Source organism: Candida margitis (assembly GCF_024628925.1).
Source record: "Candida margitis strain CBS 14175 chromosome Unknown scaffold68, whole genome shotgun sequence".
Lineage (NCBI taxonomy): Eukaryota > Fungi > Ascomycota > Pichiomycetes > Serinales > Debaryomycetaceae > Lodderomyces > Lodderomyces margitis.
In genome coordinates this window covers 37,612-49,217 of record NW_026261877.1, presented here as the reverse complement: position 1 = coordinate 49,217, position 11,606 = coordinate 37,612, and the positions used below count along the sequence as shown (strand labels likewise).

The following is an 11,606-nucleotide window of genomic DNA, read 5'->3' as shown; positions in this document are numbered from 1 at the left end:
CAAAACTTACTCGTCTCTGCTATCTGTTGTCTTATTTTGTCTTTTAAAGAGAAGCAGAAAAATGTATTTCCTAATTTGTCTTGAGAACGGAAAAAAAGCGACTTCTTATTTCGTCGTTACAGTCTTTATTTTTTATCCATACTAGTGCGACATAATTGTTCATACCAATGCGACATAATTATTCATACCATCTCTACGCATTAAACTCTACAGAAGATTATTGTTAGGTCGACTGAATCGACTGAATCGCATTTAGTATGAATTAATTTTTTCGCCTTGGTCTGAAAAATTATGTCACACTAGTTTGAATAAAAAATAAAAAGACTGTATATACTTTTTCTCTTTACGAACAAACGCGTAAACAAACAGTTGCGATAGCCAACAACAAATGAGAACCTTCAACGAAAACACAACAGATACCAAACCACACTCAAGTACATTTCCCTCATGGTGTTGATTCGCAAGCTTTTTTATAGGTGGAGAAAGGTCGGTAGGTTTTTAATAATCGTGAAGAGGAATGTGCCAAATCACCTTTGGCGTTGTGTTGGGTGAGCTTTTCTGGAGATAAACGCCCAGAATTGTAGTTCTAGTCAGAAATGGTCCAGGTATTTGCTGCCTGTTAGCTGTTTTTGGCGTCCTGGCTCACTGCCATTGGGAGCTGCAGTGTGCCAGAGGGGTTGCAATGTTATTTCATTGTCATTTTTGATTTTTTTTTGCTATTAGAGAAAACGAAAGACAGAACAAAAAGGTTTTGTGCTTTAGGTTTTCCAAAAAGATGCGAAAAAGAAAAAAAATTGAACGTTTATAATTTGGTGGCTCCAATCTTAAATCTTAGATACTTGGAGTGAAGTTTTTAGTGATTGTATTGCGAAACATCTGATAGGATGGTAGTTTATTGATTAGCTCTTCAATTTCGGACTTCACACCTTCCAATGGAAGCTTTAGATTGAACTTGTTTCTACTCATCTTGGTGCTGCAAAATGTTGTCGATGTCTTTACATTTTTAGTTTTGTGCTACTCTAGTCATCTCATTTTGGTGCGGAGTATTACCCTTCTTCTTCACCAACTGTATACTTAGAGCTAGATCTACAGGACTTTGTGCCACTTTCATCAAACGACCAGGCTCACAAGGTTACAAGAGTTTAGCTCATACCATCTGTATGCTCATATAAGGGGATATGTCTTGTTTCTTTCTACTTATAAGGGGATATGTCTTGTTTCTTTCTACTGGGAGGTGTAGTACACTTTTGAGTGGGAATCACAAAAGATCAGACTTCCCAGTTAGCTAAATGATTCACACCTCCCTCTGTTTAATCAATAACGAAGTAGTACACTCATTTGGGGAGAATTGACAAATACACCCTTTTCTATAAACAAATGCACGGAATAACCCCACACTCACTCAACTTTGAGATTTACAATATTATACAATAAAACTTTATTCATTTTAAACCTATAGACTATTCTCTAACCAAGACTGAAGCAGCACCCATACCAGTTCCGATACACATGGAGGTGACACCAATTTGACCTGGTTTCAACAAAGGCATGATAGTTGCGTATTGTCTAGCACCAGTAGTTCCCAAAGGATGTCCTAAAGCGATAGCACCACCATTCAAGTTAACCTTTGATTCATCAATGCCAACAGTTTGGATAGAGTACAAACATTGACCAGCAAAAGCTTCATTAATTTCAAACACATCAACGTCGTCAACCTTGAGACCAGTTCTTTGCAAAACTTCTGGAATAGCAAAGGCTGGACCAACACCCATAATTTCTGGTGGGACACCAGATACGGAACAAGCGACATATTTGGCAATGATTGGGTATCCGTGCTTTTCAGCAAAGGAACGTCTCATCAACAAAACAGCAGCAGCTCCATCTGAGATTTGTGAGGCGTTACCGGCTGTTGTGCTACCACCAAAGGCTGGCTTCAATTTTCCTAAACCAGCAGCGTCAACATTCTTTCTTGGACCTTCATCGGTGTCAACGGTGATTTCCTTTTCACTCTCACCATCACGGATAATAGATCTGATTGGCAAGATTTCCTCCTTGAATTTGCCACTGGCAATGGCATTTTCTGCCTTGTTGTATGATTTGGCAGCAAATGCATCTTGGGCCTCTCTTGACACGTTATACTTGTTGGCGACATTTTCGTTAGTGACACCCATTGGAACCAAACAGGAGGCAACCTGTTCATTGTCTCCTAAGTGAGGATCGACAGTAGGAATAGCCTTTTTGTAGTTTTTTGACATTGACTCAACTCCTCCAGCAAGACCACAGTCAATCTCGCCAACAGCAATCTTGTTTGCAATATCTGAGATGGCAATCAATCCAGATGAACAGAATCTATTGATACCAACGAAACCACTGGTGTAAGGAATACCTGCCGCTAAAGCAGCACTACGGTGTTCAAATCCACCAATACCTTGGTTCAAAACGTTACCAATGGCGACATCTTCAATCAACTTTGGGTCAACTTTGGTCTTGGCAAGGAACTCTTTTAAAAACTCAGTCAAGATGAAGTCAGTACCGACCGATCTGAATGAACCTTTGAAACCCTTACCAATGGCGGTTCTGTAAGCAGCGACAATGACAACGTCGTCTGGGTGCTTTTCTAAAATATCTTTCTTGGTGTGGTCTTTAACGTGACCGCTTAAGTTGTTGAGTGAGTTCATGATAAATAGGGGGTTTACTTTCTTTGGATGTGTTTGGAGAAGAAAAGTGAAGTAAAGCGGTGAAAAAGTTTTTGACAAATATGGGGAAAGGGCAAAATATTTAATATTTGTGCGCTTGTGATAATCAAATTATTCTTTTTTTTTTTTTCTTTTGCTCCACCCCCACCGACCGCTTTATCGGTTATTTCAGAGGATAAGGAAAAATGGCCCTATACCCCACATATTGAACCATGGGGGAATTGGCCTAGTGAGAATCAGATGCTGGATCAAAGCAATCTGAGCAAGGCTCCTAGATAGAGCTGCACCAGATAACGCTTTCGTTATAATATGCGGGTTATATTTCAAAGAGATCGTATATCCGCTAAAATCTATACCGAGGTTTAGTTTTGTCTGTCCTGCATACACAAACTTTATATCCGAGCTACCAAAGTACAATGTCGCATTTTTGATTTCGCGTCATTGAGACTAAATCTCCTCCTACTCATTCCCTCTCAAAGCTAAATACCCCTATAAATGGCTCGACATTGTCAGGCCTCCCTTCGGGACAGGGTCCTTTAAACACCAAGCTCGGTACTTGTTCTGCATCCTCGTCTTTGTTTCCATTTTCCGACTCGTTCTCCTCGTGAATGGTAATTTTGGTAAAGTCAATGCGCAACATGCCTTCCTCGTCTATGATAACATAAAGTTTGTACTTCTGGTCTTGTAGGTCGCTGGCATTGTTGTAATGGATTAAGCCATGGGTACTTCCTGTAATCAGTCCCAAGGTAGAGCCGATACCCATTATCGCTGCTTCGGCAATTCTGATGTAGATACCACTTAGACCAAATGGAGAGCAGTGCAACTCTAGAACTGCTTCATTGCAATACTGGAAGGTTACTTGTTGATCCGTGGTGAGTGAAGTTGTAGACATGGCGTTTGTTGTGGCAGCATCTCCATCATCTGTCGAAGAAAAAAAAAAAAAAGAAAAAGATCGAGAAAATCAAATTTCACGATTTGGTAGTGTCATTCGAGCCTATAGCTCCTTCTACAACATTGCTCGAGCTTGTCACTTCTATGCCACGTGGGAGTTTGGAGAGAGAGAGAGAGAGACAATAGTATCAGTTCTACGGTGCTTCACCCAGCCAATTATTCCGAAATCACAACATATACACCGCATCTTTAATTCACGTTCGTAAACTGTGGCGCTCTCATGAGTTTATCAAAGAAGCCAAGAGCCAACGTTGCATGCAACAGATGTCGCCAAAGCAAGCTACGATGTATCAATAGCAACCGCTCCACCTGTCAGAGATGTACAGAAATGAACTTGAGTTGTACTTACACCTTGAAAGCGTCACAAATGAAGAAAAAGAGCTTGATGCCAAGGCCCGTTCAGCACAACCCAGTCATCCTACCCAACAAAGAGCTTATCATTGAGACCGTGCAGATATTCTTTGACAACCAGTACAAGGGGATCTTTCCCATCTTCCACAAACCCACTTTTATGGCATTTCTCAGATCAGACGAATTCGACCCGACTACATTCATCGAACTGCCGCCAATCACAACACCTCTACAACCAAACCCGGTGGTTCTACTTGCCATCCTCGCACTTTGTGCCCGTTTACATAAAACCCTTCCTGACGCACTCAATGCATCCCTTGAGTTTGGGTGGCATGCACGTAAGTTGGTTCTGGCAGAATTTGACAACCCGTCACTATCAAATGTACAAGCGTTGTGCGTGTTAAGCAGCCATGAATGGGGAGAGGGAAATGCATGTAGAAGCTACATGTACGTCGGTTTAGCTGCCAGGATGGCGATGGTTTTAGGATTAAACGAAGAACCTACAGGGGCCAATGAATTAGAGAATGAGGTAAGGCGGCGGGCAATATGGGGGGTATACATGATGGACAGGTGCAATTCGAGTGGAAGAAAAGGGCACTCATGTATCAGTTTATCTGATATACATGTCAGACTCCTTGATCATGAGAGAAACTTTATATTTGGAGAAATTCAAAAGCAGTGTTTTCGCGATGAAGTTGACAAGGAGGAAATGGACAGGACCAAAATATCATGCAACGGGTTTATGATTTACTTGTTTGAGATTTGGAGGGAAATAGGGACTTGGGTTGGTGTAACGGGGTCAAAGTTGGAACCATTAGCGCCGTGGGATCCCGACTCTCCATTTTGCAAATTATCCAAAAGGTTGGACAAGTTTGAAAAACAACTTCCTTCCTCGCTCAACTTTTCACACCTCGAGGAACATATCAGCTTTGGATCAGCCGGGGATTTTGCATACTTCCATGGCTTGTTCTTTCTATGTCGAATTTTTCTCAACCGGGAGTATTTCTTTGCCCTGCCCGATATTGGTCCACCAGGTTGGTGGAACTCGCTTGCCACCGAGTTGTTTGATACATTGAATAAACTAGATCTGATTACAAAGAGGTTAAAACCGTTGAATCTTATGGTGATTGCTCCGTTTACAGGATTTCAGGTTTTCACAACTGCCGCCACCAGTTTGTACATTGCTGCTTATCCTGCCAAAGTTTTGAAACAACATTTTCCAACACAATCGCCTGATAAATTCAAATCAATGGCCAATGATTGCATCAAAACCCTAAACAGCTGGCTGCAATCGTGGGGGTTGGGCAAAAACTGGATTGAAACTTTGAAAAAGCTACAAGAGATGTTTTCGGAAGTGGCTGATTTGCAAGATGATGAAATACGGCACAGGATCAATGACTACGGGAATATTGAAAATACTATGCAAATACTGCATGTGCTTTCAGAGGAGACAGCAACGGATGATGCATTGAATGTGATGAATAATTTAGATTTATCGTCTATTTTTCCTGATTGGAATGAGGCTATGAATCTATACAGTTAGATTAAAAAGAGTATAGAAACAAATGTGACAATAGTGAGGTATCCGGGATGAAAGTTTGTAGCTTCTGAATCGACAACAACATCTCTCTTGATTATTGAAGGAGCGACAGTAGTTGTTATCGTGACGTATGTGGTGACTTCAGGAGCAAAAAGCCCACCAAGCCAGTTGGTGGTTGAAACTGTTTGTGAAGTAGTTGCAACAAAAGTAGGAGTGGGAGTAGCGGTAGCAGTAGCTTGTGACAGTTGCGTCAGTTTTGAAAAGAATCCATTAAACCAGTTCCAAAAAGCATTGGTTGAAGCTGGTGTGGATTGGGTGTTGGTAGTTGGAGCGCTAGTAGTTGGAGCGCTGGTGGTGGCAGGTGTGATGATGGAAAGTGCGCTGGTGACAAGTGTGTTGGCTGCAGAGGTACTATAGGCGTAGGTTGCAGAAATGGTGCTTGCCGGGGATGATCCTTCCAAAGCTTCGCTTATGCCGTTGATGAATTGCTGCGGTACTGAAGAAATGTCCCAAATGGAAACTCCACCAAAAGATGCATCATTTTTGATTGTTGATATTGTGTTTTGTACAGTTGATAAATCGACATAGCCCGATCCTGCCGAGGAAGAAGATCCAGCAATGCCCAAATATAATTTAATACTCTTACCCTGAGCATACTCACTCCAAGTGTCCCAATTAAACTGCTTATCAATGGAACAGTAGTTGTTGTAAAACTGGATAAAAGCGAAATCCAAATCGACTTGAGACATCAAATCGCCAACCGACTCATCAGGGTAAGGACATTGAGGGGCAGCCGAGAGATAAAACTTTTTTGAACTGGTTGCAAAGTATGCTTGTAGCTGTTTTGCCAATGCTGGGTAACCGGTCTGGTCTTTGTTTTCAATGTCAAAATCAAACCCATCCACCTCAGCATCGTCAAATGGCCTTTCATTATCCTGGCCACCACCAAATTTATTCCACAAAGTTGTAGCAAAAGTTTTGGCATCTGAATCACTCGAAAAACCATAATTTCCAGTAGCACCTCCCAACGAGAGAAGAATGATTTTGCCTTTATTTTGGCATGATTTGATATCTTGACCGATTTGTGAACAATGCAAAAGACCATCACCAAAAGTTTGAGAACACTGATTTGCGAAATTCAAGCTAATAGAAGGGAAGTTGTTCAAAAATGACAAGATGATGATATCAGCTGGTGACAGGGAGCAGTAGTCACCTAAGCTTTGTTGGTTGCCACCAGCGTTCTGGCCCCAATAAGCAGCTATATTTGATGCAAATGTGAAACGTAGTATAAAGAGGATGAACAACATTGGATCTTGGTGGTTGAATAGTGGAAACCCATTACGAACCAAAAGCCTCGCCTATATATATACAAGTCTTTGTTTGTCACAAAAATACGAGAAAAAATACGTTGTTTACCTAAAACAGATATGAAACTGAAGGGGGTGGTTTAAGGAGTGTTTTGATTTATGTTGCGTTCTCGTACGACGAGCGGAGGTTTTTGTGCTGTTTTAACCAACCAAAAGCATTGGTATCCATCGCCTCTGCTCACTTGCCAGTCCATTATCCAGTCCCCTTCCATATCCACCTTTCAGCTCCCATTATAATCGCCTTACCCCAAGTTGTGCCACTTTTTCTTATGCCTTCAGGTGATGGCATAGATCTTTTTGTCCCGATTAGGAAATGATTAAATGAACACAAAACCTAAATGCTTTTTCTTCTTTTTCTTCTTTTTTTCTTCTTTAAAAGTCGCGAATGTAAAACACACAAAATCAAATCTTTATTAAAACCTATACACTTCATATCAAAGCTAAGACCAAGAGGGAAATTACAGAACCACAGCCCAAGGTTGCAGCGACATTGGAGGCAGAGGTACTCGAGTTTGTCTCTGATGATTGGCCTGTTTGAGTGGAGGATGCAGCGGAAGATCCACTTCTTCCAGTTGAACTCGTTCTGGCAGAGCTTGTTTCAGTAGCTTCTGTTTCATCAGAGGCTGTTTCACTTGCATCTGATTTAGTTACGCTTGCTTCAGCGGCTTCAGTGGAGCCCGATGCACCATCACCCGAGGAAATGTCTTGAGACTCTGAAAGTGCTGACAAGGACCTAAGAATAGCATCAATGGCAGACGAACCTCTGCTTCCAATGGCCGATTCACTAACTTCCACGGCACTTCCCAGCACAGCCGTCAATACCAGACTGGCATCGTATGAAAAATCAACTGAGTCGCTACTAGCAGCTGCCGCGATTGAAATAACAAACAAAAAAAAGATATTCATCTTGGTTAGTGCTGCTTTGGGTCTTGATTGACAAGGGAGTCCATTTAGGTGGATATATATACTCCACGATGTTTAACCTCGGAGCTCTAAGTTACAATGGCAAGACTTTTGTTTTTTCTTTTTTTTTTTTATATATATTTTGGTCGCCTGGTTTTGTGATCTTACCAAATTAGGAACTTTTTTTAATCACAGGCAAAGAAATGATCCTGACCGCCTTGGAAAATGGTGGCAGCTATATTTGCTGTGATATAGCCACTTCAAATGCACCTTTGAGTTGTAAACTACGACCGGGAGAGAAGAATATTGCATCCACTGACGACTGTAGCAGTAGAAAGTTGTTCTTTTAGAGCTCGTTTATTGGCTGAAGTAGAATTGTACGAGTCATCAGACTTGCATTAGTAGAGCAATGCTAACACAATCACTTTAAAATTAAACTAAGTTGTGATATGTAGACTGTAACTGCCTTTCAACTACATCAAAGCTAAAACTAAGAACGAAATGAGAGTACCATAACCGGCTGTTGCCGCAACGTTGGATGTTGATTCACTGGAGCCAGCTTCTGAGGATGTGGATGAGTGGGTTGATGTGCCCATGGCGGATTCACTCGTCTTAGTTGAGCTTGCTTCTGTTTCGGAAGCTTCACCACTTGCAGTAGTTTCCTGAGAGACCGAAAGTGCCGACAATGTGTCAAGCAAATCACCAATGTCCGACGTTTCAGTCCCAGTAACTTGGAAATCACTCAAATCGAAACTATTTGTCGGGAAAAGGGTGGACAATGAAGCGTAAGCCAGAGCAGCACTGCAATACAATTGTCTCAACCCATCAGGCGAAGTATCAATTCCATCTTGCAGCGAAACATCACAGCTTTGAATGCAATCGCTGAGCTTCTTCCAATAATCATTATCATCAAGCTTGCAAATACATTCTAAAACATTGGCTTCATCTTGCTTACATTTATTGGATAAAGCTGTGCTAGCATCAATGCATTTTTGACTTTCGCAGCCATTTGCAAAGTCTCTGACAAAATTGAGCGCAGTAGTAATGGAGATGATATAAAATAAAGCAATGTTCATGTTTGGTATTCAAAGGTGTAAGTCTTGGCAAAGAGTGAAGTTCGACAGGTGGATATATATATATATATATATATAGACACCTCTTGAATGCAACGTGGAGTTTCAAAAGGGTTATTTTTAGTTTAGCAGTTATGCAGGGTAGTTTTTCTGAGTGACTAGCGCCGTATCTGCAATGATCAAGATTTACGGGTGGAGAAAAAAAGAAAAGAAGCTCGTTTAAAGTTGTCTTATGAAACGTTTGACTCTGGCGCAACGGAAGCGTATAATTTAAAACATAATCATATCTATTTAAAATACACATTTGAGCTTTTCCTTTGTACCACTGGCTCGACAGTCGACTCATATTCGTCTTTCTCAATAGGATGATGAGCACGATGGGGAAAGTATACCACATTTACCGGCGGAAGATAATAATGACTCGATATAGGATAGTATTTATACCCATCGATTTCATTCAAATCGATATCGGAATTAGTAGAGTTGGCTCGTTTGCTTTTATCAGTGGGTGATACATGCCCATCATCCTGCTCGTCGATATCGTCTTCAGTCAACTCCAAACTCACATGCTCATCATCGTCCTCCAATTTGTCTTTGACCAGCTCAGTAGCCAATTGGTAACTCTTTTTCGACAAGTAAGGACGGCATCTTATCAAAACATCTTTACGTTCCGAGTAAAAACTAGGGTTTCTCCCGCGAACAATGATTGGCTCACTTACCAATTCGGCAAGAAGAAACTCATTGGTGTTGCCATTGGCATTTAGGTTAGCAATGTCATCAACGTAGTCATCATAGTAGATATCGGCAACCACACAACTCAACTTCACCTTTAAATGGTAGTAGTTCTGAAAAGTGAGATTACCATTATTGGGCGTTGCATTCTTAAACTGTAGCTTTCTCACCACAAAGTATTTGTCCAATTCATTATTAACTCCAGAATCATTTAGGACAACAACATGCTCGGCACCTATACTCGTAGGTTGGACAACATCGTCCTTTGGTTCTTGTTTCACCGCCTCCTTTTCACTATTCCTTACTATAATGGGGACGCTATTGGAATTGGATATATTAGTCACTGCTTGGATTTCAATCTTGAAGTATTTTATAACTCTAGTTGTGGAGTACCCGTACTCACTTGTTTGCAACTTGAGCAATTTGAAATCATTGGTGACACCAGCTAGTCTCATGTTCATCAACACCTGAATGTAATTTCGCCTATAGCAAGACACAATCTTAGGATCCTCAAGAGGTTTACTCTCTACCTTTTGGAGTTCATTCTTGGTGAACAAGTAGTTGTTGTTATCGGTGTCGTTGGTGAAGAATTTCCCATTGAGAAACCCACTAAATGCAACGGCAACTTCTTTATTGTTGTTGTCGATAATCTTGTAATCGTTCATGCTAGTAGCTCCTGAATGGGTGAGGTCCAAAAGTTTTTTCAATTTGGCTGGCTTGTAGTCTATTTCAACAAGCGAATGCTTGAGATCCCGCTTTCTTCCCTTGGGCTTCTTTTTCGGACTGATGGGCTCTCGAACCTCCTCCTCTGCTGGAATATCCATTTCAAACTGCTGGTTTCTCTGCAATGGTTCATTTGGATGGAATGTGCCATATGGCTGTATCTCCTCCTGAAAGTATGGATACATTGGATTGTGAAAGTTTGGATAATGGGAGAGCAAGTTGGCGTCATAGGGAAGGTATGGTGCATAATGATTGACATGAGAAAACTGCTGTTGTTCTTGTTCATCCCCCGTTGGTCTGTTGATGAAGTTATTGTTATTGAGGAAATCTTGGTAACTGGAGTTGGGCAATGAAGTGGACGTAGTATTTTCTTTTGGAAGAAGAAAGTTGGAGTTGTCGACTAGCCTTTCAGTCATGCTTGAGGTAGTTGCAGGAGTAGTTGGTACTTGTGGCGTCTGTTGTAGCGATTCTGGTAGAAATAATGAGGCCAAGTCCTCTGTCCTATCATTTGAGTTCATGTTGAATAAAAAGTGGTGGGGGACCTTGAATCTCTCGGAGTCAGATTGCGCGTGATAAAAATGAAAACCAAAAAAAAATTTAAAAATTTAAAAATTTAAAATTAAAACCAAAGCAGACCAAAATTGGTAAATTATTTGTTTGTTGTTGGCTAAAAAAAAGGAAAAAAAAAGGGATTTTGCAAATTTTATGATTATTTTATGACCAACTAAAAAAGTCAAAAATGGATAAAATTGAAATTTACCTAAGGCGGATTGGTAATTGGGGGGAGTGTTTGAGAAAATTTGGAGTTTTCCGTGAATATTTATACTGGAGGAAAAACGTGCAGGCGCTTTTTTGGTTTTGGGGGGAAGACAATCAGGAAATGTGCAACTTAAAAAAAAAAAGTAAAATGTGTACACAAATCAAATGATAAATTTCTGTTGCTGGGTAATTTCTTCTTGAATTTCTAAAAAAATGTTTTAGGGGATGAAACTTTAACGAGCAAAATGGAGTTTGTTGAAGGGGGAGGGAGTATATTTCTTGAAAAATGTGTAGAAATGTGTTGAAATGTGTAAGGATAATCTTAAGGGAAAGCAACAGTTGGGAATAAATCTTATGATTTTTAGATAGACTTTTCTTTTTGTCAATTGGGGATGGGGAATAAGCTTTTGAGAAATAGACTCTTTGAGTAAAAACTTAATTTACCAAAGTGTGTTGTTGTTGAGACACTGATTACAACTTGTAGTGTCGAATAAATCAGACTGCTGGTTAA

General features: G+C 40.6%; 7 protein-coding genes across 7 annotated transcripts; 1 reads left to right on the top strand and 6 right to left on the bottom strand. All coding sequences in view use genetic code 12, as the record gives it.

Moving 5' to 3' along the window:
- Nucleotides 1-1,460: 1,460 nt before the first annotated feature.
- POT1 (acetyl-CoA C-acyltransferase) lies at nucleotides 1,461-2,678 on the bottom strand (the record flags this gene model as incomplete). Its single annotated transcript, XM_051816416.1, has 1 exon — nucleotides 1,461-2,678. One exon carries the CDS (start codon nucleotides 2,676-2,678, stop codon nucleotides 1,461-1,463), a length of 1,218 nt encoding a protein of 405 aa, XP_051670254.1.
- Nucleotides 2,679-3,159: 481 nt separating this feature from the next.
- Nucleotides 3,160-3,588, bottom strand: CANMA_004166 (uncharacterized protein; the record flags this gene model as incomplete). The annotated part of the gene is made up of 1 exon (XM_051816415.1): nucleotides 3,160-3,588. The coding sequence occupies one exon, from the start codon at nucleotides 3,586-3,588 to the stop codon at nucleotides 3,160-3,162; it is 429 nt and encodes a 142-aa protein (XP_051670253.1).
- A 570-nt stretch (nucleotides 3,589-4,158) lies between these two features.
- ZCF38 (Zcf38p) lies at nucleotides 4,159-5,462 on the top strand (the record flags this gene model as incomplete). The annotated part of the gene is made up of 3 exons (XM_051816414.1): nucleotides 4,159-4,527; nucleotides 4,645-5,342; nucleotides 5,444-5,462. The coding sequence occupies 3 exons, from the start codon at nucleotides 4,159-4,161 to the stop codon at nucleotides 5,460-5,462; spliced, it is 1,086 nt and encodes a 361-aa protein (XP_051670252.1).
- Nucleotides 5,463-5,537: 75 nt separating this feature from the next.
- CHT1 (Cht1p) lies at nucleotides 5,538-6,845 on the bottom strand (the record flags this gene model as incomplete). Its single annotated transcript, XM_051816413.1, has 1 exon — nucleotides 5,538-6,845. The coding sequence occupies one exon, from the start codon at nucleotides 6,843-6,845 to the stop codon at nucleotides 5,538-5,540; it is 1,308 nt and encodes a 435-aa protein (XP_051670251.1).
- Nucleotides 6,846-7,334: 489 nt separating this feature from the next.
- Nucleotides 7,335-7,811, bottom strand: CANMA_004163 (uncharacterized protein; the record flags this gene model as incomplete). Its single annotated transcript, XM_051816411.1, has 1 exon — nucleotides 7,335-7,811. The coding sequence occupies one exon, from the start codon at nucleotides 7,809-7,811 to the stop codon at nucleotides 7,335-7,337; it is 477 nt and encodes a 158-aa protein (XP_051670250.1).
- A 470-nt stretch (nucleotides 7,812-8,281) lies between these two features.
- On the bottom strand, nucleotides 8,282-8,884 carry CANMA_004162 (uncharacterized protein; the record flags this gene model as incomplete). Its single annotated transcript, XM_051816410.1, has 1 exon — nucleotides 8,282-8,884. The coding sequence occupies one exon, from the start codon at nucleotides 8,882-8,884 to the stop codon at nucleotides 8,282-8,284; it is 603 nt and encodes a 200-aa protein (XP_051670249.1).
- A 284-nt stretch (nucleotides 8,885-9,168) lies between these two features.
- Nucleotides 9,169-10,854, bottom strand: REP1 (Rep1p; the record flags this gene model as incomplete). Its single annotated transcript, XM_051816409.1, has 1 exon — nucleotides 9,169-10,854. The coding sequence occupies one exon, from the start codon at nucleotides 10,852-10,854 to the stop codon at nucleotides 9,169-9,171; it is 1,686 nt and encodes a 561-aa protein (XP_051670248.1).
- Between the last annotated feature and the right edge of the window lie 752 nt (nucleotides 10,855-11,606).